At 36.2% G+C, this 27,668-nt stretch overlaps 4 protein-coding genes across 4 annotated transcripts; all 4 read right to left on the bottom strand.

Annotated features, from left to right (window-relative positions):
• Positions 1-1,021: 1,021 nt before the first annotated feature.
• LOC138242232 (extracellular calcium-sensing receptor-like) lies at positions 1,022-5,508 on the bottom strand. Its single transcript, XM_069197696.1, has 6 exons — positions 5,372-5,508; positions 4,735-5,029; positions 3,605-4,420; positions 2,798-3,025; positions 2,132-2,255; positions 1,022-1,935 (listed from the first exon to the last, which is right to left on the bottom strand). Exons 1-6 carry the CDS (start codon positions 5,374-5,376, stop codon positions 1,022-1,024), a joined length of 2,382 nt encoding a protein of 793 aa, XP_069053797.1. The 5' UTR covers positions 5,377-5,508.
• Positions 5,509-7,634: 2,126 nt separating this feature from the next.
• On the bottom strand, positions 7,635-14,076 carry LOC102689417 (extracellular calcium-sensing receptor-like). The gene is made up of 7 exons (XM_069197697.1): positions 14,000-14,076; positions 13,481-13,772; positions 12,251-13,045; positions 10,939-11,166; positions 10,321-10,444; positions 9,431-9,645; positions 7,635-7,703 (listed from the first exon to the last, which is right to left on the bottom strand). Exons 1-7 carry the CDS (start codon positions 14,074-14,076, stop codon positions 7,635-7,637), a joined length of 1,800 nt encoding a protein of 599 aa, XP_069053798.1.
• Positions 14,077-15,951: 1,875 nt separating this feature from the next.
• Positions 15,952-20,601, bottom strand: LOC138242139 (extracellular calcium-sensing receptor-like). The gene is made up of 6 exons (XM_069197265.1): positions 20,465-20,601; positions 19,381-19,672; positions 18,339-19,142; positions 18,012-18,239; positions 17,300-17,423; positions 15,952-16,850 (listed from the first exon to the last, which is right to left on the bottom strand). Exons 1-6 carry the CDS (start codon positions 20,497-20,499, stop codon positions 15,952-15,954), a joined length of 2,382 nt encoding a protein of 793 aa, XP_069053366.1. The 5' UTR covers positions 20,500-20,601.
• Positions 20,602-22,020: 1,419 nt separating this feature from the next.
• Positions 22,021-26,028, bottom strand: LOC138242187 (extracellular calcium-sensing receptor-like). Its single transcript, XM_069197541.1, has 6 exons — positions 25,832-26,028; positions 25,133-25,424; positions 24,133-24,942; positions 23,805-24,032; positions 23,341-23,464; positions 22,021-22,934 (listed from the first exon to the last, which is right to left on the bottom strand). The coding sequence occupies exons 1-6, from the start codon at positions 26,005-26,007 to the stop codon at positions 22,021-22,023; spliced, it is 2,544 nt and encodes an 847-aa protein (XP_069053642.1). The 5' UTR covers positions 26,008-26,028.
• Positions 26,029-27,668: the final 1,640 nt, after the last annotated feature.

Consider the following 27,668-nt stretch of genomic DNA (forward strand, 5'->3'; position numbering starts at 1 on the left):
CTAGCACTTGACACCTTGTTATTGTAAACTGTAACAGAAGACTGTAATGCAAAAACAGCATTCTCCAGAAAGCAGTGAATTTTGTTGCAATTCATTGTGTTACTATCCTGTAATACTTTCTAATAATGATCATTGGATTATGTAAGGTGTTCCACTGAATTAAAAAAAAACACCCCACACATGTATTGTTCAGATAGCATTCTTAATCTAATCACACTTTTGTTTTTGAACAATCTCTTTTGGTGAAGTACCATTTGCTCTTGCCCATAGGGATCCTCAGTGATTAGTAGACACCGTCCCTCCTCTGTAAACCTCAGGCAGTGCTGAGGCTGAGGGGAGTGAGCAGAGCTGCTGACACAGGAGACCTGATGTCTTTCAGGGAGAAATAGGCTTTTATTCTCAGAGGAAATGGCTTTGTACATTTAATTGTTTTTAAAGTTGTTTGTAGACCAACATCAGCACTTCCAGCTGCAGTGCAGTTTTCCTCACTACAAAGAAACCTTTAGCAGTAAGGACTTGTGTCCTCACCTTTGTTTTCCTGTTAGCCCCTCGCATTAATTAATAAAATGGCACATTTTGTATCTGAGTAAAAAGCCCTGCAACTGCTGTGGATTTCAAAGACCTCTGCTCATCAACCTGTTAATGGTAAATGAATAGTCAAACGGTCCCCAAATAATTCTGCTGTATTTTATGTAAGAGAATTATGTTAGACAATTTTCAAAAATGAGAATTATGCAAGAACAATTTCAAAACAAATGTAACTGCATTTAAGTCTAGCCAGTTAATAATGTTATAAACTTACATGTGCTTTGTTGTATCATTTTGCATTTACCAAGACTTGTAATACATTGAAAATGTTAGAAATTAAAAATTTTAGTGTGTGCTATTATTGTTTTTAATAATTGGTATGGATATGCCTATTTTTCTATTTATTAAATTACTTAATTCAATTCACTAACCAATGTGTAAAACTAAATTATTCCAAAAGTGCTTTTCCTTCCTTACACTTCTCATATTAGATTTAATGTAATTTTGAAGGTTGCTTACCCATCAAATGTCTCTTTGTGTTCATGTCAGGATTTAATATTATAATATAACATTTTGGTGCAAAAATACAGAACAGCAAACCAAAACGTGATGCTAAAATAGCAAATATTTCCACAGCCACTGTGAACTTCCCAGGAGAGCTGATATAAGCTGGGATAAAGGTGATCCAGACAGCACAGAATATGAGCATGCTGAATGTAATGAATTTGGCTTCATTGAAGTTATCAGGCAGCTTCCGAGCCAGAAAAGCGAGCAAAAAGCACAAGGCAGAGAGGAATCCTATATACCCTAACACAGCACAAAAGCCTACTGTAGAACCCAAGTCACACTCTAAAATTATTTTTTCTTTATAATATTTTGTATTTTTATAAGGAAAAGGAGGTGATACTATCAACCAAAGAACACATATCAATACCTGTACTAGTGTGAAACCAAGAACACTTAACCGCTGCTGTGTGGGCCCAAACCATTTCATAATGTTATTGCCTGGCAGTGTAGCCCTAAAGGCCATTAACACCACTATTGTTTTCCCCAGAACACAAGAGATGCACAGGACAAATGTGATCCCAAATGCTGTGTGGCGCAACATACAGTACCAGTCAGAGGGCTGGCCAATGAAAGTAAGTGAACAGAGGAAACACAGAGTCAATGAAAAGAGCAGAAGGAAACTCAGTTCAGAGTTATTGGCTTTAACAATGGGAGTATCTTTAAATCTAAAGAAAACAGCTGCTGTAACAAAAGCTAAACATGTTCCAAGTAAAGCAAATGCAGCTAACAGAATTCCCATGATTTCACCATAAGACAGAAATTCAATGTCCTTTAAGATACACTGGTCTCTCTGATCATTGGACCAGTATTCCAGAGGGCACTTAGTACAGTCAATGGAATCTGAAAGAATAAATACAAATCTACCGTTAATAGAAAAAAAAATCTGAGTATACATTCAGATTGATGTTAATGTCACTTACTGTACATGAATTAGGAATTGACTTCTGTGTCCAATAGAAGTTTTTCCTGGGACTGCCTGCTCAACTGAAATGTCTTTTAATGTGTTGTGTTTCATAATTTGGGGTTTTGATCTTACCAGTTTGGTTGCTGATCTCTCCTTCAGCACATGGTACACAGTCAAAGCAGCAGACAGGCCTTCCCTTCTGAACAGCCTTCCGAGTGCCTAGAGGACAGCTCTCACTGCACACTGACACAGGAGCCTTCAAATATCATAGAAAGATGCAAAATATATTTTGTATCTGAATGTTTTAAAATGGTAACAGGACTTAAATAGTGCATTCCAGTTGCACCACTTAAGTTTTAACAGAAACTCAGTACTAAAAATAATATTTTACTGAAAAAGTTTTTTACCAGAATATCTTGATTTCATGTGTGTCCCGGTAGGGGCAAGCAGAGGCAGCAGCCACAAAGACTTTACAAGCGCAGTACAATAGAAACAGACAAACAAACAACTCGATACAATTGAGTATCAGAATTTCAGCAGTGTGAAGGCATTCCTAATTTTCTTAAATAAAATACAAATCTCTTTGTAACATTTTTATATATTCAGAATAACTGGGTTTTGTGCCAGTAACATCTTATATACAGTACCACTTCATCACCATGAAATATCACTGGGATCATATAAGCATTCAGCTTTAAAATTGACCTCAATTTACAGTACAGTTCATGTGCAGAGAATAAATAGATGAGTCTGCTTCATCAGCAGATAGATTGATATTGAATGGCAGATGAAGACTACCTGATCTTGATCGCCTGCCCAGACAACAGAAATGTTGTTCATTGTAAACCGCTGTCCTGCTGGCAAAGACGCATCGTAATATCCAACTGTCACAAACTCAGTATCTCCTTTGTTATTTAGCTGCCAATTAACTAATTCATATCGTGCTGCAGGATCTCCATTTTCATCAAAAGACACTCTTTCCCCAGTTTTTGTTGTAAAGCTTACATTTTTCAGGTAATGAAGCACCTAGGTTAATCAAATGCAATTGTGAGTTAAGCACCATTTATATTTTAGGATCTTCTCATAAATTATATTATTTCACTATGAGAGCTACAGTACAGAAATTACTTCTATACTGTGGTTCAGTCGGTATAAAGAGAGAATCGGGATTTAGTGCTAAGCATTTTCCCTGTCTCTGTAGTGAATGTTGTATTCAGTCTAAGCCTGTAAAAGATATTACAGTCTTTCAAATACCTAGACAGCAGCATGGAGTAGTAGTTGAGGCTCTGGACTTATAACTGAATAACTTAAGGTTGCAACTCTGAGTGGGACAGTACCCTTAAGCAAGATATTTCACTTAGTGTGCTTCAGTATGTTGTAAATCTCAGTTGTATAAATGGATACAAATACAAGTTGATTTGGACAAATGTTTCAGCCAAACATTAATAATATGTGCATTTTCTCACCCTTTAGCACTAAATGTATGTGCCACTAGAGCATAAAAAAAGCAAAGGCAAGAATGACACTGTTTAGGTAGGTCAATAACTCCTGGAAATTAGGTTACAATTACAATAATTGCAATAATAATATGCTGATTATTAATACCTGCCATGGTTCGATTTCCATCTTGTCTGGGCATGTTGTATTGAAAACAGGAACTTGTCCATTTTGGCAGTTGAACAGGTCGTGCAGTGCATGTGCTACTGCATACACTGCTTTATAAACATTGTGAGGGATTCTCATCTCTGTGGTATCAGTGTATGGGTTATTCACATCTCTTAAGTTCTCAGACCCTGTACATCGTTGCACACTGTCACCAGCTCTTTGTTCAGTCAGGGTGCAGCTGAAGACCGTTTCCCAAAATGTCTTTAATATTCTGTTTTCATGGTCATTAGATGGGTGGACACTTAGCAGAAAATCATCCAGACCTTTAATGACTGTATTATCAATTGCAAATCCAACGGCACCTCCCAGAACTTTATAACTTTCATCATTTGCAAGGCTACTGGCAGTAATCCAAGATTCACTGCCAACCCATTGCAATCCCGTCACATTGTGAAGGATCATTTCTTGTAGCAGCACTAACATTTCTCCCTGTGCCAGAAAAGCTACGACAATCTTTGATGTGGAATTCGTTATGACTTGTATAATTTTGCGAATTTTCTCTATCGGATCAGTCCTCGATAAGGCCTCTGAGTATTCTACACATATTCCTTCATGTTGTGCGATTTGAACAAATGTAGCCATCCCATTGTTGCCATAGTCATCATCACTTCTAATGGCTCCAACCCAGGTCCATCCAAAGTGCTTCACCAGCTGAGCCAGGGCTCTGCTCTGATAATAGTCACTGGGGATGGTTCTGAAGAATGAAGGGAATCGTCGTCTGTTACTCAGACAAGCACAGGTAGCAAGGTGACTGATCTGAAAATATAGCAACAGGACAGGGATCGGAACATAGAAAGATAAAATAGGTTTGATTATTGAAAATTTATTTTACAGATCAAGTTTACCTGAATATTTTATTTACATCACATTTTTGTAATGTAAAACAATAAGATGTTCCAAATCCACTTGCAAAGCATCATATTTTCTAACATGCAAAGTAAATAGAAATACTGGCTATTTTTTATTTTCTGTTTTGTGTGTTGTATATGCCAACTCTGGAAGTTTCTCATTAACCTTTTTAATTGTATATCTAAGATGACTGCTGACTGGAATATTAAAACAAGTCTTACCACTGGCACACGAAAAGGTCCAATTGTGGTGGCAGTTGCAATGTTTATGGAGGATGATGACTGGCCTATAATAGCATGAACATTTGGTGGTTTGGTACAGGAACTTTCAGACAAAGGTCCTTCTTCCTGGCCATTTATTAAATCCAAGGCAGCTCCAACAGATGCAGGAATAGTATTACAAACACTATGGATCCTGTAGCCCAAGGAAACACCTGGTAGCAGTTCTTTATTGTTGTCTATTTCATGTATTGCAAAGATCATGGTTTGGGCAAACTTAAATTCTCTGAAATGTGTGCTGAAGATGTAAGAACATACAAAGACCTCATAATAAGAATTATATTAAATGTTTATATTTTTATAGGGTGCATGCATTACACAATAATTATAGCCATTTATACCTGCATTTAAGATCTGAGAATCTTATATTGTATAAACATGCCATTTTGTTTTGAAATAAATAAGATTTTTTCTTCAGCAAGACATTTTCCATGTTCCGTATACTGTAGTTATGTTTGCATAGGTAACAAACACAATCTGCCAAAAGATCAACATACTGCTTACTCACCTGCTGTTATGATTCATAGTTTTAGTATTGAATTCCTGCAGTGTATATCCTATACCTACGATCTTAACTTACCCCATGCATTCCACATTTTCTGGAATGTTTCTGAAGTCTTGGTTTATACCTGAACGATCTGTGTTTATTGAAAATATTCCACCTATGACAATGTCTCCATCCTTTGAAAATGCAGGCGTCTTCCATCTGCCAAGCAGCCTGCAAGTGGGTTGTTTTGCTTCTGTTAAAAGAGCAATCATGACAACTTTCAGGAGTAACATTTTTAAATTCCCTTCAAATTTCAAAGTATGCATTTGCTCTGCTTTTTATACTGTACGTTAGGCTACTGCTCCCACGTGCCGAGATACACATCATATGGAATTCATGTTCTCATCAAAACAGTAACTCTCAAAGGTGAGTTGTGTGTCATGTGCCTGCTGATTAAAAACCAACAACTTAGTTTTGATCATAATCTAGCTCTGACTGTCCAGTCTTTTTTAAAGCTTTTTTTGGAACACCATTTAAGTTTGGAAAAGTAAAGCTTTCAGCTGATTTTATTCCATTGCTTCCTTTAATGAGCATGTGAATTTTAATAGGTCACAAAATGTTCAGGTACATTTTAATTTACTCTTGTTTAATTTTATGTAATGTAATATTTTGCATACTGTATGATTTCACTTAGAATTGTCTTTAAATATGTGTTGCTTCAAAAACGTCAGCAAATAAACCCTAAGAACTTCTCTCATGTGCTGACCTTCTGGGACAAAACTTTGAAAATCAATTAATCAACCAAACAACCAACCAACCAATCAATCAAAGTTTGAAAATGTTTGAAAAAGTTATACACTAGAATAAAAGTGTTTCCTCTTTACAAAACATTAATTTACTCACATTAGTACACAAAGTTCCTCACACAGGCACATAATCCTTTGAGATACATAGGGCAGCAATATCAAATATGGCTTTGTCTGACATTTTCAGTTTGTTTTTAAAGCGTCTCATACATCATCACAAGGCGGCTTATGTTAATATTGCTGTCATCCATAATATTCCACACATTTACATTGCTAGTAAATTTAAATACAGCTCAAGGTCCTTCCACGATGTTCTAGGGAAAGTATTTGGTGATAAACGAGGCCACCTGGACACAGTTTAAGACATACAATGTAATTGTCATGTCATTCGCCAAAACGCTTTGTACCATACAGCGTCACCCTGGACAGGGCGCCAGTCCATCGCAGGGCAAGTGCAACTTGGGGTCATACATGGGGACAATTTGGAGGCCACATTAAAGGCCGAGAAGGGAAATTTTTCCCAGACACCGGGATTAAGACCCAAACGGACTGCAGGGTAGGCACCCCCTATTGGCCCCACTAACACAACTTCCAGCAGAAACCACAGCTTCCCAGGAGGTCTCCCATCCAGGTACTGACTAGGCTCAACCCTGCTTATCCTCAGTGGGTAGCCAGTTGAGAGCTGAAGGGTGATATGGCTGCTGGTTTTTATAATAAAGATACAAAATAAAATATGATTTCTGAACATTTTTTTATTATTGGAGAATGTTAAATGACAGTTAAATGACAATTAAAATACTATTTTAAATTGCAAATGACAACTTTTAAAAGTAACGGCATGTTTTTATTTGTGCATACTTTTCTTAACACATTGTTATGCTGAAACATAAATGTGTTGAGTACATTAAAATCTAATGCCCATTATGTTATCAAAAGCTATTTATCTGGTCCAGAATGAGCTATGAGCCACCTACTGTACAATTTGCTAATTCCAGTACAAACCTAACTTAACCCTTATCCCTCACAGCTCTTGATCATGGCTCCATCACACAGGCCTCAGGCAAACACTAAGCTATTAATAAACTTATCTGGAATATCTAGTCAGTTTGTGGGTTTAGATGTTGATTTAATCCTGACTTTTGTTTAATTTAAAATTAATTATATAGCTCAAATGTTTCTAGAAATATGTACCCATACAGCCACAATATTTTTAATAAGACGATAGAAGTATTTTTTCATTTGCACTTATTCGTAATGACCGAAATAAGCATTTTCATGTTAAAAGTGTTTGATATCCATTTCAGATGAGCTTTAAACAAGAAGTTCATTCCAAAGGTTCCTAAAAGCAGTACCTCAAAAAGAGTGTTGCCATTCTGCAAGTTCAATACGCCACCATTTGTGTTATTTCAGTTATTGTCATCTTCGAACTCTAAGATAAGTGTACATTTTCTTAAGGTCTTCAAACCTGAAGAAGGCTCCAAGGCCGAAACGTTGTGTTTCCTTTCTTCTCTTTTCAGCTGGAATAAACCCTCTACCTGTTCCTTTGCAGCCTATGCATGCAGACGCAGCCACCAACTTGAACTACTTTTCTTACAGTAGGTGAGTTTCTTTTTTTTCTTCTATTTCTAGATAACCGTATACTTTTAAACCATTTAAGGAACAGCTACAGGAATGTGGCAGAGCAGTGGTGGGAGTCAGTGAGATGTATGTCCATTACACATTTCTTATCAGAAGAGCACAACCAGCCTTCAATCAGACTGAACCAGGTTGAAACTGGCCATGTGTTTACTCACTGTCTCTGACAGCTCCAAAACACTTCAGAACTAACAGGTATTCTCCATGTATTAGAAATTCAGGACATTTTCAGATGTACCAGTTTCTCTTGATATGGTCTGAATGTTCTTTCAAAATGCTATACATTTAAATATACACTTATATTGAGAATCTCTGTAGTATTCCCAAAATGCACTCTGTCAGGCGGTGCAGTGGCTCTGTGGCTCAGGATCTGCGCCTGTGACTGGAAGATTGGTGGTTGCTGGTTGCTGGTAGCCTAAAAGCTGTGTGATGCAACATACAGGACCAGTCAGAGGGCTGGCCAATGAAAAGTAAGTAAGAAAATAAAATCTAGCATTTGTGAATTTTATACATAAATTCTACATGGAAAAATCCATGTTTTCAAATTTAAAAAGTGTGATAACAATTCTAAATTCAGATGTATATTTTTCTTAACCAAGGAAAGTTAGATTTAATAGTATTTTATGAATGGAAGCTTTTACATACTTTGCACTTAGCATTACATAATTAAAACACGTGTGTTTATGCTTTGTCTTTTCAGATAAACCATAATGGAAGATGAGATAGAGATCAAATATATGAAGCTAGAGATTAGGGAAATAGTATGCACTATTATATTTTTCTTTTTATTGCATATACTGTACATATTTGTGACCGATACTTTAAACAATGCACAAAGAGCAACTATTTACTAATATGTGTGTAGAGATCCAATTTTATTGACATTTTAAATATATAATTTGTGATTGCTAAGAACATACAATAACAGGTGTAGAAAAAAGAATCTTACAAATGAATGAATAAACAAGTAATTCAAGCAATTCAAGGATGAGTAAACATATGCCAGTTGCATGTTTTGTTACTTATTGGGCATTTTGCCCATCAAATGTTTTTTTGTGTTCTTCTCGGGTTGTAATAAGATAATGTAACATTTGGGGGCAAATATACAGAACAACAGCCCAAAACTTGAAGCTAAAATAGCAAATATTTCGACAGCTACTGTGAACTTTCCAGGGGAGCTGATATAGGCTGGGATAAAGGTGATCCAGACAGCACAGAATATGAGCATGCTGAATGTAATGAATTTGGCTTCATTGAAGTTATCAGGCAGCTTCCGAGCCAGGAAAGCGAGTACAAAGCACAGGGCAGAGAGGAATCCTATATACCCTAACGCAGCCCAGAATGCACCTGCAGATCCCAGGTCACACTCCAGAATGATTCTGTCTTTATAATATTTTATGTTCTTGTTGGGAAAAGGAGGTGATATTGTCACCCAAAGAATACAAATCAAGACCTGTACTAGTGTGAAACCCAGAACACTTAAACGCTGCTGTTTGGGGCCAAACCATTTCATAATGTTATTGCCTGGCAGTGTAGCCCTAAAGGCCATTAACACCACTATTGTTTTGCCCAGAACACAGGAGATGCACAGGACAAATGTGATCCCAAATGCTGTGTGGCGCAACATACAGGACCAGTCAGAGGGCTGGCCAATGAAAGTAAGTGAACAGAGGAAACACAGTGTCAATGAAAAGAGCAGAAGGAAACTCACTTCAGAGTTATTGGCTTTAACAATTGGAGTATGTTTATAGTGAAACAAAATTATAGCAACAGCTAAAGTGAAGCATGCTCCAAGCATTGAAAAAATTGATAGGAGTATCCCCAAGGTTTCTTCATATGACAGGAATTCAGTGTCCTTCAAAATACACTGGTCTCGGTTTTCATTAGACCAGTATTCTAGAGGGCACTTGTCACAGTCAAGAGAGTCTGTATAAAACAAAAATATGTGCATCAATTAGCATTACATCATTTGTATGACATTGTGCACAAGGTGATTTCTGAAATATCAGTGGCAAATGTTGGGGGGAATAATTTCAAAACATACTCATAGCATAAATCTAAAAACCTCTACCGCTTTTCATTTCTCAGTTTTTTAATTATATGCAGTCACCATCTTAAGTCCCTCTTTTTCCATGAGACTGTGTTATGCATAAGCATCAGTAAAGCACATTCATGTCAGTGTCAGCAAGATCACCACCTTTCAGTTAAATTTGGTGTCTCTAAACAACTGGTATGGTGCAGTTTATTCTCCATATTTCACTCGCATTCCGTGGGTTCTATAGCAAGCTGATATATCATCTTTTAAAAAATTGAATTAATGGGATTCAACCTACAATAATATGCTTAATGAGTATACAGTACTTAAAGTGTATCATAAGTCTCTGAGGATCTCTGTTGGAAATCTGAGTCATTCAATTTTGCCTCAGTGGCCATATGATATGTACCTGTACTTTTTCTCATATTTTTGGCCTTTATTGTAAAGACGCAAAGATTCCTGTGTATGTTTTTCACTGAGCATGCCGAGGTACAAGAGAAAAACTAAGAGAAAAAGAAAAAAAGGAGCCTTTTTGTTAATTACTTTGAGATATTATTTTATCTCACCTGTTTGGTTGCTAATTTCTCCTTGTGCACACTGAACGCAGTCAAAGCAACAGATAGGTTTTCCTTTCTTAATTGCTTTACGTGTCCCTGGGAAACAGGTTTTGCTGCATACAGACTGGGGTACCTTAAAAAAAGGAGATGTTTTCAGTGGGAAAAAAAACATACATTCTAATTAAAGACTGTCCTGTGATTTTCTTTTGAAACATTAAAAATTAAACAATTGTGAAATTTAGAAATGTGAATATTGCAGCCATGATATATTAGTTTTTATATTTTAATGTTGAATTAAGGAAAAAATGTCTTGCTCTATAAATGTACTTTCTGTTTTTGATTTCCAAGTAATGGCAAACATCTACTATTCTAATCCATTCTAAATGCAGATGAATGTTAAATTAAATTCAATCAGGATATTAAAAGCATGATGTAAACACATTTTCCTGCTCTTTTCCTTGATTGCTTAAATATCTCAATATCTTGTATAAAATTTTTTCAATATGCTTTGGAAGAATTTACTGTTTATTTTCCATGTTGGAAAAATCAGAATGAACATAAATTTAATTTTAATATACCCTTTACAATAAATACAGAAAATAGAAATAATACTTTAAAATCCTTTACTTTATCCTGACCATCCCTCCAGACAATTTTAATATTATTCATTTTAAACCGATGGTCATCTGGAAGATGCGTGTCATAATATCCAACCGTAATAAATTCAGCAACGCCATTATCATTTATCTGCCAGTTTACTAAATCATATCTTGCTGCTGAATCTCCTTTCTCATCGAAATAGACAGCTTCTCCAGTCCTGGTGGTGAAATTAATGCTTTTCATTTGGTTCAGTACCTGTGGAAAGGTTCATGGAAAGAGAACTTTAACACAAATGTAAATTTGGCATATAAATGAAACAGCAAAGCTTTAAATTGTGTTGCAAGTTTGTTTAATCAATGTTCTAGAAATTGAATAAATTAATTAAAAAATATGAATGATATGATGATAATAAACCAATTTCATATTGTTTACAAAATCCAAACCCGAACTGTATCCACATCCACCTAACCCAACCTACGCCTACACCTACCAGGGATTATTTGCATAAGACAGATGGATAGAGGTACATCAATGGCTAAACACATGGCTTAACTTGTGCTTTTCCAACCACTAGACCAAACTGACAATTTCTGAGTTTTGTGAAGTTTTGCTGGACAAAGTCCAGTCTTTTGTAGCAGAATAGAAGCTTCCACCTTTCCAGGTCCTCTGCTTTCTTACAATCGTTACATATTTTATTTATTTTGTTGTAAAGTGTACTAGGGTAAAAAGCATAATTATCATAAGCAATAGTGTTCTTCGATGAATACTGTAAGTGATCCTTTAGGCTAAAGATAAATAATATAGGATAATTTTCATGACTTTAGAAACAAGGTTGTGTAAAATAATGGGAAATGCATTTTTATTTAATGATATTTCACCTTACCAAAAGTTTTCAAGGAACAAATTATGATTGTAAATTGATGGATGGGTGTATATATTTCTACTGAAAGACCTTGAAATGAATACTGAAATATTTAAATAACAAAAGATAATAAAAGAAAGCCTTCTATATTTAATGGTTCATCGTAATCAGAACATTTTTTGACAATGAATTGATCCCAGTTTTAGTGACTCTTTTGTAATGCATTTGTACTGTAAATTGAGGAATTAAAGATTTTAAACCCAGGGAAATGTTTTAATGTCCATATAGGACATGACCCAGAAATTGATAGCGATTCTTAAAAGATGTATCATTCAATTTTGGGGTACAGTTTAATTTCGAACTGTTATTTTTAAAGCAATTTTTTTTTCGGAGAGAATATTCATTGCAATAATAAAGAAATATAACAACGTGCCAGTTTCCTTTGCCAAAATGTACATATGCAACTGGAGAACGTACCTGCCATGGCTCCATGCTTATTTTGTTTGGACATATTGTATCAGAGCATGTGAGAAGTTCGTGCAGCGAGTGAGCAATGGCATACACAGCTTTATATACGTTATTGGGGATCCTCATGTCGGATACGTCAGTGTATTCATTATTCACTTGGCTTAAATGCTCAAATCCAGTGCATGTCTTTGTCACTATTGACTTGTTGTAAGTGTTCAGGCTACAGCTGAAAACAGTCTCCCAGAACTCCTTCATAAATTGGCTGTTAGGTACAGCTGAAGGACTGAGGCTCAGTAAGAATTCTTCCAGATCTGGTATTGTTGCTTTTCTAAAGGCAAATCCAATTGCACCTCCAAGAAGTTTACTCCCTTCGTTAGTGGCGAGATTCCTGGAGGTAATCCAAGACTCGCTGCCTATCCACTGTACACCTGTCACATTTTGCTGCAGCATTTCTTGTAGTAACATGGACATCTCCACTTGGGGTAAAAAGGCCAGGATAACTTTAGATGTGGAATTTTTAATAGTTTTTAAAATTCTATGAATTTTCTCTCTTGGATCGGTTTTATAAAATGCCTCTGAATATTCAACGCAAATTCCTTCTTGCAGTGCAGCTTCCACAAAAGTAGCCATCCCACTGTTGCCATAGTCATCATCACTTCTAATGGCTCCAACCCAGGTCCATCCAAAGTGCTTCACCAGCTGAGCCAGGGCTCTGCTCTGATAATAGTCACTTGGAACTGTTCTGAAGAATGAAGGGAATCTTTTTCTGTTGCTTAAGCATGCACAGGTAGCAAGGTGACTTATCTGCGTATGAAATAAGCAACATAATGCATGTACCGTACAGTTTTAAGATTTTTTTCTATTGATATAGTCATTTGATTTTTATTCATTGCGATATTGAAATAAACAGTAAGTCTATTTTATTTAGAAATTTCTCTTAAAAACACAAAAAACAGTATTTTAAGAAACACGTTCTCAGAGTTCAGAGTCATCAAGAGTTTTTTAATTATAATGAAATGTTGAATTATTGTGGCATACATTTCTATTTCTACTAGCTAGACTTAAATTCAATTTAACATTTTTATGTGGTTAACATTCTATGGGACATGCTATTGTATATGATGTTTCTATATGACTTTATGATTGAAAATACAAGGGAAATAAAAATATTTTAAAAACATTTCAAAATAGATACCCTTAATTGATTAATTTTAACAGAAGGTGAAAGACATTTCTCACCACAGGAATGTGAAAAGGGCCGACAGTTGTCGCTATTCCAATAGTTGATGATGATGAAGACAGTCCTATTATGGCAGGGACAGTCGCTGGTTTGGTGCAGGGCTCTTCTGATAATGTTTCATCTTGACTGTTCACTAAAGCCAGTGCTGCCTTAATGGCCAGAGGTGTGGAACCACAGGTATCAAATATCTTATAGCCCAGGGTAACATTTGGAAGCAGGCTGGAATCTTTGTTTATTTCATCTATAGCAAAAATCAATGTTTGAGCAATCTGAATTTCTCTGAAATTCAATCTAAAGAAGGAGAAAAACAAGGAAGACATTTAAATTTTGACTGCCATAACAATTGCGAGATTTAACTAGTTAAGCAATACTGATATTTTATAAATTATAGGAAGACATGAATATCTGAACAATATTTATTTAAAAGCACAGCTGCATTTTATGTGGTATAAAGATAAAAAAAACAGGAACACAGTTGCCAAGAACATTTTTTTAAAGATTTGGAGGGTTGTACTTACCCATCACACTTGAAAGCTTCTGAAAATGTATTGAATGTATATCGCACATTTTGTAAACGTTTGTGAAAGGATAACATCCCTCCTATGACAATGTCACCATCTTTTGATAAATCGGGGATTGCTGGTCTTCCTCTCAGTGTACAGACATGCTCCTCTGCATTTGCTAGAAAAGAAAATATCGCTACTTCTAGAAACAACATTTCAACAGTTTGCTGGGTGTGTTCAGAAAGCCTTCTTTATGTGTTTATATAGTGGTTCAGTCCCCAGGGTGCTTAAGTCATTAACAGTTAAAGCTGAGAGTATCAGCATATCCTTGCAAATGTATTGAGATATAATTGAAGAAAACACTCTGCCTGAGAAGAAAAGATAATGCTCATTTTATGTTTAATGATACTAATAATGTAATGTAATGTTACTGTAAACAGTAATGTTGCATCATTAGTAATACATGTTTGTATTGTGCCTTTAAAAGCAGTCTTTTCAAAGTTCTTTACAATACATAAATAAACAAAAAGCACATTACACAATAAGGTAAAAAATACAGAGCCAAGAAGACCAAACAGAGAACATAAAACAGACAGGCCTTTCTGAAAACCTAGACTAAAAAATCTGTTTCCTCAATGTCACATGGTGTTCCAGAGCAACACAAGGTCCAGTCACTCGCAGAGGTTTAGAGCAGTTTGTGAAGACCAACTGGCAACCCACTGAAGCTAAGAAGGTGTGAGCGTGGTCAGTACCTGGATGGGAGACCTCCTGGGAAAAACTAAGGCTGCTGCTGGAAGAGGTGTTAGTGGGGCCAGCAGGGGGCGCTCACCCTGTGGGTCCTAATGCCCCAGTATAGTGACGGGGACACTATGCTGTAAACAGGCGCCGTCCTTCGGATGAGACGTAAAACCGAGGTCCTGACTCTCTGTGGTCATTAAAAATCACAGGGCGTTTCTCAAAAAGAGTAGGAGTGTAACCCCAGTGTCCTGGCCAAATTTCCCATTGGTCCTTACTAATCATGGCATCCTAATGATCCCCATCTATGAACTGGCTTCATTACTCTGCTCTCCTCCCCACTGATAGCTGATGTGTGGTGAGCGGTCTGGCGCACTATGGCTGCCGTCGCATCATCCAGGTGGGGCTGCACACTGGTGGTGGTGGAGGGGATCCCCATTACCTGTAAAGCACTTTGAGTGGAGTGTCCAGAAAAGCGCTATATAAGTGTAAGAAATCATTATTATTATTTAAATGTGCATGAAGCTTTAAGTAAAGCAAGAGAGATGAAAGAATAAGCACAACCTTAGCTTTCTTTTTAAATGTAGAGGGTGTAAAAAAAGCTGTGGGTAAGACAGTGCAGGGAACACCAGTCTGAAATCAGTGTGTACGAAAAAAAGAAATTGACGTATTTAGCATTAATCTGCGTATGTACAGTACTGTACATGATACAGTAAACTGTATACAGTACAGTATATGTACAGTATGTCCTGTGCATTGTAGTACAGGGTATAGTCTTCATATGTACTTTGTTAAGTACAAATACTGTAGAGGGTACAGTAATAGAGGGGACAGTGAATGAAAAATGTAAGAAAACATTGCCTTTTGCCATGGATTAACAGTTTGGCAGTTTGGCTGGTGCATAATATTCAGTCTTTTATCAGCTGGTGAAAAACAATGTAAGATGCGTCAGTCTTGCCTTTGTTCCAGCAGGGGGTAGTATGAATCCTAGTTTTTGCTTGTTCCTCTACTGAGTTTTTACCATTGCTTTTTCTAAAATGCTTCAGTTAAAAAAAACAAAAACATATTTTAGGATGTATATTAAAATGTATTTTATTCAAAATTATGCTGTTTATACAATCGTTTTTGTGTTACATTTGTATTGAACATTTAACAGAGGCCGGGAGAATAAGGAACCTAGGTAACTACGACAAATACAAAATGTGAAATAGTTTAACTTAGACTATAACTCTTTATGTTTTGCTCATTAAATACTTTTTTGTATTCTTCCCAGGTTTAAGTAAAATAATGTAACATTTTGGCATAAAAATGCAGAACAACAGCCCAAAGCTAGAAGCTAAAATTGCAAATATTTCCACAGCTACAGTGAACTTCCCAGGAGAGCTGATATAAGCTGGGATAAAGGTGATCCAGACAGCACAGAATATGAGCATGCTGAATGTAATGAATTTGGCTTCATTGAAGTTATCAGGCAGCTTCCGAGCCAGGAAAGCGAGCACAAAGCACATGACAGAGAGGAATCCAATGTAACCCAGCACAGCACTGAAAGCTGCAGTAGATCCTAGGTCACATTCTAGTATGATTTTCTCCTTATAATATCTTACATTTTTATTTGGAAAAGGGGGTGTGATTGTCAACCAAAGAATGCATATTAAAGCCTGCACGAATGTGAACATAAAAATGCTTATTCTCTGCTGTTTGGGCCCAAACCATTTCATAATGTTATTGCCTGGCAGTGTAGCCCTAAAGGCCATTAACACCACTATTGTTTTCCCCAGAACACAAGAGATGCACAGGACAAATATGATCCCAAATGCTGTGTGGCGCAACATACAGGACCAGTCAGAGTGCTGGCCGATGAAAGTAAGTGAACAGAGGAAACACAGTGTCAATGAAAAGAGCAGAAGGAAACTCAGTTCAGAGTTATTGGCTTTAACAATGGGAGTGTCTTTATATTTAAAGAAGATCAAAGCCATGCTTAAGGTCAAACATACACCAAGTGTTGAGAATGTCACCAATGATATCCCCATGGTTTCTTCAAATGAGAGGAATTCAATGCTTTTCAAGATGCATTTATCTCTTTGTGTATTTGACCAATATTCCAGATGACATTTAATGCAGTTAAGAGCATCTATAAGAAAATTAAACATTAAAAAAAATCACATTATGTGTTTGGCATATGATACTGAACATATTTAATTCACAATTTGAAATATCGAACTTGCAGAAATAATGAAATCAACACCATCTATAAGAAAATGAAACAGAAATAAAACACTACTTTGAATGTTGCAAACGTTGCTGTTACATTATGTAACAAAACTAGTGTTTTAACATCTTACAATTTAATAATAATCAGTGAACATACTAAAAATGTTTTGTATTAATTTATTTTGAGCAAATGAAGTGGAACATTTTGCCCTAAGTACAATGGACTCCTAGAAAATAGAACAGGTCAGTAAAATGGTACATTATGCGATCTTGGTTCCCACCGAAGCTCAAATTAAAATTTTACAAAGTTTTGGTCAACTGTTAAAAGCATGTCATTGTGTGCAGTACATCAAAATGCTTTTACAGTACCTGTTGTGTTACTAACTTCTCCTTCAGCACATGGTACACAGTCAAAGCAGCAGACAGGCCTTCCCTTCTGAACAGCCTTCCGAGTGCCTGGAGGACAGCTCTCACTGCACACTGACACAGGCGCCTTTAAATCAACAAAAGTTATTTTACAGTAAAATATACTAGAAAGAACATAGAATAAACCAGAATAAACAAACAAAACTAAAGCAAAAGAAAGTTCGTAACTTTATCATTATCACAACACAATGTTGCTGAAGGATGCAGTACCAGAAACTGTCTGGTTAACTGATCGAACAAGCTGATTTAGTCAATCAGTTAGTAAGATCAAGTGACGGAGCTACAGTAGTCGGTTATGTGTGAGTCAGGTGCCTGCCCTTACACAAAATTGATAAAGATTGTATAAAATTTGATTACACAACCACACTTGACCTCCCCCTGCAATAAGGGGGTGGGAGAAAAAATAAACCTGCCCCAAAGCTCTACTTTCTGTCTGTTCTCGGTTCTCCGAGCCATTCTTGAATTTATAAGGACTGTACTGTACTGTAAAGAGACTTGAAGCAGTGTTTGAGGGTTTCCAGCAGGGAATCTCGTCTGAAATAGGTTACAGGTCCTCTTGATGTTTATAAATATGTGATTATTAATATAGATCAAGCTCTTTACATCGAACAACATCATATCAACCAAGAAATGGTTTACTTTTTTTCATCCTTACCTGCTCCCGATTCTGAGTCCAAACAATGCGTGAGTTATTCACAACAAGTTGAAGCCATGCTGGTAAGGATGCATCATAGTGACCTACAGTGACAAATTCAATCTTGCCCTCCTTATTTAGTTGCCAGTTTAGTAAGTCATACTTGGCTGCAGGATCTCCATTGTCGTCAAAGAACACCTGTTCTCCATTTTTGGTTGAGAAATTAACTCTTTTCAGATAATGAAGCACCTAAAGTGATGTATGTTTTTATAAACAAAGTGAAAGACAGTTTGAAAGGATTATAATAAAAAAATGCTGAGAACAATTGTAGATTGCTATGCAAATTACCTGCCATGGTTCAGTCTCCAATATGTTTAGGCATGTCTTATTTGCAAAAGATTCCTGTCCATTTTTGCAAGTGAACATATTTTCCAGTGCATAAGCAACTGCATACACAGCTTTATAGACATTATTGGCAATTTGTAAGTCATCTGTGTATTGGTTATGAATGTCTCTTAAGTTTTCAGTTCCAGTGCACAGATTTGTGTTTTCAATCGTGTCCTTGATGGTCAGTCGACATTTGAATATTGTTTCCCACAATTCATTATAAATAGATATGTTGAGGGATGGATGAACATTCAGTAAAAATTCTTCCAAGCCTCTAATTTTTACTTTAGGGATTGCAAATCCCATTGATCCCAGAAGAATATGACTCCAGTGAGCAGTGGCAATGTTTGATTCAGAAATCCAGGATTCACTGCCTATCCACTGCAAACCAGTTACATTCTGCAGAGACAGTTCCCTTAACAAAACTTCCATATCCAAATAGGAGATGAAAGCTACAATAACCTTTGAGCTAGATGTCTTTATAATCTCAACAATTCTCAAAATGTCCTCCCTGGAGTTGGTCCTGAAGAAAGATTCTGAGTACTCCACGCAGACACCCTGTTCTTGGGCAGCTTGTACAAAGGTAGCCATGCCATTGTTGCCATAGTCATTGTCACTGCAAATGGCTCCAACCCAGGACCATCCAAAGTGCTTCACAAGCTGAGCCAGGGCTCTGCTCTGATAATAGTCACTGGGGATGGTTCTGAGAAATGAAGGGAATCTATTTTTGTCACTTAAACATGCACAGGTTGCAAAGTGACTGATCTGCAATGGAAAAAGAGAGACAAGTATCCTGTGTGCAGAAAAGCAACCACAATAAAACCTCTTTCCATTGTATATTATAATGTTAAGTCATTTCTTTTTGTGCATCATATTCAGGCAAGCCAAAATTAGAATTTTGGCTAATTTGATGTGTTCTTCAACATCATCGTCATGATGAATATTATTATTATTTTTACTGTTATTATTATTATTATACTGTTTAACATTAACAAAAACTTACCACTGGTATCTGAAATGGTCCGACTGATGTTGAAATTGCTATTGTCGGCGATGATGATGTCTCTGCTATTATTGCTTGAACTGTAGCTGGCCTGGTGCAAGGTGTGTCAGAGAGATGTTCCTCAAGTCCATTGATTAACAACAGGGCTGCTTTTACTGCCAGAGCTATAGAGCCACACGAATCATAGATCTTATAGCCCAAGGTAATGCCAGGGAGAATTTCTGTATTGTTGTTTATTTCTTCAATGGTAAATATCATTGTTTGTGCTGACTGAAGTTCGCCAATGTTTAAACTAGAGCAAATGCATAGACATACAATTTTAATATTTAATTTTTACATTTTTAATTGAAAGATGATTTAAAGAAATTTTAAATGGATATTTTGTACCAACATAAGAAAATGAATTCTACATATGATAAAATGGAGATATACAATACAATAAAAAAATGTTCAAGCAGGTAGCTGCGTCAGCATGCGTAGGCTACAAAGGAACAGGTAATGGGTTTATTCCATGCTGAAAAGAGAAGAAAGGAAACACAGCGTTTCGGCTATGGAGCCTTCTTCAGGTGTGAGCCTGAAAATAAACAAATGACTTTTCCCTTTTCATTTTCTAATTTAAAATAAATGCTCATTGAGTTCTGATGGAATTGTTGGTAAATTCAAAGTTTATGGACATCTTTAGAAGTATCACCAATTCACAGTGTAGTAAAAGCATATTTTATCAGACTCCCATGCATGTACTGTATTTTTTATTATACAGTTAAAAATGTTTTTTAAACTTGGAATTTTTGTCCAACTTTTGTACATAATAATATGTTTTAAGACTTGAAATACTAAATTGTACAGTAAGAGTCAGGTAATTAGTAAGAACATTTGATAGTGGTTTGTTGTTTCAGTGCTGGTCCATCAGAATTAATTAGGAATTTGTGAACATTCATATAGCATTTGACCCCATTATTTTTAAGCTTATTAAAATGTTTTTTAGTTGTTTTGAATAATGAAGGATTTTTTCAGATTTGCATTATAGAGTATTGTTATGGTGGCCCAGAAACATTGTGTATTATTGTTTAAAAGGTTAACCTACCTTCTGCATTTCAGAGGCTCTGGTGTGGTTGACATACTGAGATTTGCCTCATTCCAGCCAAGGTGGAGAGAAAAGATCCCTCCAATTAAAATGTCTCCATCCTTTGATAACTGCGGATATTCAGCTTTTCCTTGTAGTCTGCATTGGGGGTTTTCTGCTTCTGTTAAAAGTCCCATCAGAGCTATTTGTAGGAACAGCATTGCAAATCTGCACTCCTGATCAAATACCAAACATTTAAATGTACTGTGTTTTATAGAATTCTGGGTGTCACAGGTGTTCAAACTGAAGGAAGTCGACATTTTATTTTCATCAGGAACTTTATTCACAGAGGTAAACAGAAGATGCCTCAGGTGCTAAGCTGCCTCCTAACATGCAGTTCTGAGCCACTGTGTATATGATTAATTTACTACTCACTTTCGGAACTGTGCGTTATCAATGTGCTCATGCTTAGATGGTACGGTAATTTTAGAATTTAGATAACATTATTGTCTTTCCGTTATTGTAGTTAATAAATTCGTTCTGTGAGCAGTTTTTTTGTTATTTGTTCATTTATTATTTTGCTGCTTTTTATTTCCTATTTTTATTTCCTATTTTGTTATTTGATTTGTTATTTTGCAAGCACAAACGTGTATTCCCTATAAATAATAATAATAATAATAATAATAATAATAATAATAAAGTCCAGAATACACCTGCAGATCCCAGGTCATATCCTAGAATAATTCTTTCTACATAGTATTTTATGTTTGAAATTGCATGCTTGTTTTTTGCTTGCAAAGGGAGGTGAAGACAGAGGCATTTCACCATGGTCAGCTTGACTAAAATTATTTACATTCAGAAAATGCAGATAACATTGTAGTGACTTGCATGCATTGTTTGTACAGTATGTTGTATTTCATGCTGTAATGATAATATTAGTTGATACTTTATGTTAGATCTCACTTTTTTAATTTTTAGAAATTTAATACTATTGGATTCAGTGTAACATTAAAGGCAATATATTCTTACCACATAAATTGTGCACCATTAATTTACATAAAAAGACAATTGCTAATAAAAGATGTAGGAAATTTTATTTAAGCATACAGTATATGTATTATTTGTGTGTTCACTACTTAACTACAATATATGTTAGGTTTTCAGAAATCTCTTATGACTATACATCTCTTAAAATAAGATATAATCCTATATCCATCTTTATAACCCACTAAAAATAAAGGATTAAGGTTTAGGTGATGAAAAACTCCAGTCCTCAAAGATGTACTTTCCTCATCTGATATTACTTGATTAATGAAAAACATATTTGATAATAAGTCAAATCAGCTAATCTTCTTAAGTATTGTACAATAATTAATTGACAAGTTCCTAGCTGATCTGCAGAAGCCTACACCTTGTGGAACAGTGTTGCCCTTTCATGATGCAAGGAAATGTCAAAGATTCAAAACAGAGGATAAATTGTGATTGAAGTTCAAGCACTTTGTCTTTCTTATATACCTGGGAAATAAAAGTCATATACTGTATATACAGTATATATACTGTATACATGATATTAAAGACTAAAGAGATTTTGAAGACACTTTACCCATCATGAGCTTTCTTGTGTTTTTCTCAGGTGTTACTAAAATAATGTAACATTTAGGAATGAAAATGCAGAACAACAGCCCAAAACTTGAGGCTAAAATAGCAAATATTTCCACAGCTACAGTGAACTTTCCAGGGGAGCTGATATAGGCTGGGATAAAGGTGATCCAGACAGCACAGAATATGAGCATGCTGAATGTAATGAATTTGGCTTCATTGAAGTTATCAGGCAGCTTCCGAGCCAGGAAAGCGAGCACAAAGCACATGGCACTAAGAAATCCAATATAACCCACTACAGCGCTGAAAGCTGCAGTAGATCCAAGGTCACATTCTAATATGATTTTGTCCTTATAGTATCTTAAATTTTTATTTGGAAAAGGGGGTGAAATTGTCAACCAAAGAATGCATATCAAAGCCTGCACAAATGTAAACATAAAAATGCTTATTCTCTGCTGTTTGGGCCCAAACCATTTCATTATGTTATTGCCTGGCAGTGTAGCCCTAAAGGCCATTAACACCACTATTGTTTTCCCCAGAACACAAGAGATGCACAGGACAAATGTGATCCCAAATGCTGTGTGGCGCAACATACAGGACCATTCAGAGGGCTGGCCAATGAAAGTAAGTGAACAGAGGAAACACAGTGTCAATGAAAAGAGCAGAAGGAAACTCAGTTCAGAGTTATTGGCTTTGACAATAGGACTGTCTTTATATTTAAAGAAGATCAAAGCCATGCCTATGGTTAAACAAATACCAAGTATGGAGAATGTCACCAAAGATATTCCCATAGTTTCTCCAAAGGACAGGAATTCAGTGCTCTTCAATAGGCAGTTATCTCTTTGCTTATTTGACCAATATTCAGTATGACATTTAATGCAATTAATAGCATCTGCAAGAAAATGAAACAGAGATGCATTTAGTTTCAGTGTTGTAAACAACCTCATATTTTTGGTACCTAATGTACAGTATTTGTCTTATGATAAGTTTACCTTATATATTTTAAAATCACAATTTAAAATCTAAAGAGAGAACTTGGTAAAACAAAATTATCAATATTGATTTACTTTCAGCACTTGTAGAAGGACATTTTTGCCTAAATATACTGGATAGGAAAATAGACTTTCCAAGGTCAGTAACATGGTATACAGTGTGTACTTTAAGTGAACACTGTTTTTAACCAAGTTCATAGAGTATAATCTTTTTTAAGGAGTATTGATCAACTATTGCGCAATTGTATGTGTACATCAAGATTATTTTTCCATGGATTTCAAAATGCAGCCATCCTTTTACAGTACCTGTTGTGTTACTAATTTCTCCTTCAGCACATGGTACACAGTCAAAGCAGCAGACAGGCCTTCCCTTCTGAACAGCCTTCCGAGTGCCTGGAGGACAGCTCTCACTGCACACTGACACAGGCACCTTTATAACAACAAAACCTATTAAGCTTAAGGGCACAATACACAACACATCAAAACACAACAAACAATAGAAGGCTCATGCTGTATTTTGCTGTTAAGAAGATAAAAGTAAAGAAAGGTAACATTTTAACTGTTGAAGACTGCAACACCATAGGTGGTTGACAGATTGCACTATGGTAATTAATAGTCAAATAGTAAAGATAAGTGACAGAGCTAGTCAGGTGTGAGTCAGGTGCCTGCCTTGACAAATGTGATCAAATGAATGTATGATTATAGCACCATCATTGACAAAATCAAATGTTTTTCACAACATATCTACGGAGATTTTTTTTCATCCATACCTTCTCCGGATTCTGAGTCCAAACAATGCGTGAGTTATTCACAACAAGGTGAAGCCGTGCTGGTAAAGATGCATCATAGTGACCTACAGTGACAAATTCAATCTCGCCCTCCTTATTTAACTGCCAGTTTAGTAATTCATATTTGGCTGCAGGATCTCCATTGTCATCAAAGAACACCTGTTCTCCATTTTTGGTTGAGAAATTAACTCTTTTCAAATAATGAAGTACCTAAAGTGAGGCAACAGTTCATGCACAACAAAAGATTGTATTACTTAAAAAAGCAGAATTTTAAATTACTAGAACAACAGCAGATTGCCATGCAAATTACCTGCCAAGGTGCAGCCTCCAGCTTATTTAGACATGTCTTATTTCCAAGACGACCCTGTGCAGTTTTGCAAGGGAACATATCATTTAGTGCATAAGTGACAGCATATACAGCTTTATAAACATTGTTGGCAATCTGCGAGTCATTTGCATCCGTGTATTGGTTATGAATGTCTCTTAAGTTTTCAGTTCCAATGCACAGATTTGTGTTTTCAGTTGTGTCCTTGACGGTCAGTTTACATCTGAATATTGTTTCCCACAATTCATTATAAATAGATATGTTGAGGGATGGATGAACATTCAGTAAAAATTCTTCCAAGCCTCTAATTTTTACTTTAGGGATTGCAAATCCCATTGATCCCAAAAGAATATGACTCCAGTGAGCAGTGGCAATGTGTGAATCAGAAATCCAGGATTCACTGCCTATCCACTGCAAACCAGTTACATTCTGCAGAGACAGTTCCCTTAACAAAACCTCCATATCCAAATAGGAGATGAAAGCTACAATAACCTTTGAGCTAGATGTCTTTATAATCTCAACAATTCTCAAAATGTCCTCCCTGGAGTTGGTCCTGAAGAAAGATTCTGAGTACTCCACGCAGACACCCTGTTCTTGGGCAGCTTGTACAAAGGTAGCCATGCCATTGTTGCCATAGTCATTGTCACTGCAAATGGCTCCAACCCAGGACCATCCAAAGTGCTTCACAAGCTGAGCCAGGGCTCTGCTCTGATAATAGTCACTGGGGATGGTTCTGAGAAATGAAGGGAATTTATTTTTGTCACTTAAACATGCACAGGTTGCAAAGTGGCTGATCTGAAATGGAAAGAGAGGGAGAAATGTCTTTTGTGGAGAAAAACATCTATAAGAAAACCCCTGTTCATTCTTTATTATAATTTTCAGGAATTTATTTTTCTGCACAGCACTCAGAAAATTCACTGAGTTTTAACTAAATCTGTGTATTCATCACCATTTATTGTCAAGCATGACATTACCAAAAACTTACCACTGGTATCTGAAATGGTCCGACCGATGTTGAAATTGCTATTGTCGGCGATGATGATGTCTCTGCTATTATTGCTTGAACTGTAGCTGGCCTGGTGCAAGGTGTGTCAGAGAGATGTTCCTCAAGTCCATTGATTAACAACAGGGCTGCTTTTACTGCCAGAGCTATAGAGCCACACGAATCATAGATCTTATAGCCCAAGGTAATGCCAGGGAGAATTTCTGTATTGTTGTTTATTTCTTCAATTGCAAAAACCATAGTCTGGGCATTTTTAAATTCCCTGAAGCTTAAACTAAGAGAAACAAAGTTTGTGAAAACATATTTTTTAATTCATTTCACTTTCTAATTTATAATGGATTTTCCTTGATTTCTGATGGAAGCCATTGTAAATGTAGACTTAAAAAGGTTTAAAAATGTTTTTTTATTACATTTGTAATGCTTGTGCAATCAAATCATAATAGGTTTTAAGGCTTCGATTGAAACACTACATTTTAATTGTCAGGCAACTAAATAAGAATAGATTAAATGAATACTGTACATTGTTTCATGTGGTCTTTCAGTGTTAAACATTTTGACTCCCAATATTTTACTATTTAATATTTAGTTTGCTAAAATGTTTCTTTTTTATTATTTACAACAATTAAATAGCTTTTTTCTAATTGGCAGTGTAGAGTCTTAGTGTTAAATAATGTAACCTACCTTCTGCATTTCAGTGGCTCTGGTGTGGTTGACAAAGTGAGATTTGCCTCAGTCCAACCACTGTGGAGAGAAAAGATCCCTCCAATTATAATGTCTCCATCCTTCGATAACTGCGGATATTCAGCTTTTGCCTGTAGTCTGCACTTGGGTTTTTCTGCTTCTGTTAAAAGTCCCATCAGAGCTATTTGTAGGAACAGCATTGCAAATTTAAGCTCCCTATCAGCATTGCAAATTTAAGCTCCCTATCAAATACCAAACATTTGAATCAACTGTCTTTTATAGAATTCTGGGTTTTGCAGATGTTCAGACTGAAGGAAGTCGTCATTTTATTTTTATCAAAGACTTTATTCTCGGAGGTAAACAGAAGATGTCACAGGGACTCAGGTGCTCAGCTGGTCTGAGCCACTGTGAATATGGCTTATTTAGTACTCACTTTCAGAACAGTGTGCTATCAGTGTGCTCATGCTTACATACAGTGTGCTACAGTAATCTTAGCATTTAGATTCCACCAGGACCATTCTACAATCATGTTTAGCACAGTAACTTAGTTTCATGACCTGTTGTTTTTTGTTATTTTGTTAGGACAAAAATGCTCTTAATAAATAATTCACAAAGCTCAGAAATTAGATCTTGAAACTTAAAAATATATGAAAAGCAATGTGCAATTTTTTAGCAGCTTTAATAATTGAGCAATCTTTCCATCCTGCTCTAGGCTTTTACATGTATTTTAACCCAGGATAAAGATGCGACCACATTCACTTACTCTAGCCATTGTCAACCTGTGTCCAATAGGTGAGGTAACCTCTGCACACAAAACAAGGCTTGTAAATTCTTAACCTGGGACAAAACATTTTACCCTGGTTTTGAAAATTTAATTTCAGTTCAGCCGGTTTCATCTTGGCCTGGATGGAAATCATGTGTTAGAGTCACCAGAAAACAACTTGCTGCTGGATATTGCTACACTGACCTCTTACTTCTGCTTCTGTTTCATTACAGTATATCCAAAATATTCTGTAATAGCACAAAATAAATGCATTTGACCCAGGGATGGATCTAACCTCTACCTTGTAGAGCACAGAAAATACAAATGCTAGCAGAGATAGAGAGATAGAGATAGATACTTTATTGATCCCGTGAGGGAAAATGCAGTGCAACAGCAGCTTTACACAGACAACGCAGCCACAGTGTAACGAATGATACAATAATAAAAGTACAATACATACAATACAATCAGTACAGTGAGGGGTGCACTAAAAGAGTTACTCACAGTCCGGACACACAAAGAACAAACTAGAACAGAACAGTACGCAGAAAAATCGTATCACACATATGAATATAAATATAGATGTAAATATAGATATAAATATAAATATAAATGTATTGCACGGGTCCCTGGCATATATTGCACAAAAAACGGTTGTAAACAGGAAAAGCAAGAGAACTGATGTAGCAGTAGATGTGTAGATGTGTTAAGTCCATAAACAGGTCACTGTCAATGTTGCCTCTGCCCAGAAGCAAGGTGGATACCTTGTACGGTCTTATGGCAGAAGGCAAGAATGACCTCCTTTAGCGCTCCCTGTCGCACCGTGGATGAATCAGTCTATTGCTGAATGTGCTCTTCATTTCTACAAGCCTGTCATAGAGGGGATGGGAGATGTTGTCCATGATGGCCTCTAGTTTGGACACCTTCTCCTCTCAGCCACTACCTCCAAGGGGTCCAGGTCAGACCCAATGACAGAGCTTGCTCTCCTGATGAGCTTGTTCAGCCTTTTAGAATCCACTGCTCTAATCCCAGGGCCCCAGCATACCACTGCGTAGAAAATGGCGCTCGTTACCA

This window comes from Lepisosteus oculatus, chromosome 13 (assembly GCF_040954835.1).
Source record: "Lepisosteus oculatus isolate fLepOcu1 chromosome 13, fLepOcu1.hap2, whole genome shotgun sequence".
Lineage (NCBI taxonomy): Eukaryota > Metazoa > Chordata > Actinopteri > Semionotiformes > Lepisosteidae > Lepisosteus > Lepisosteus oculatus.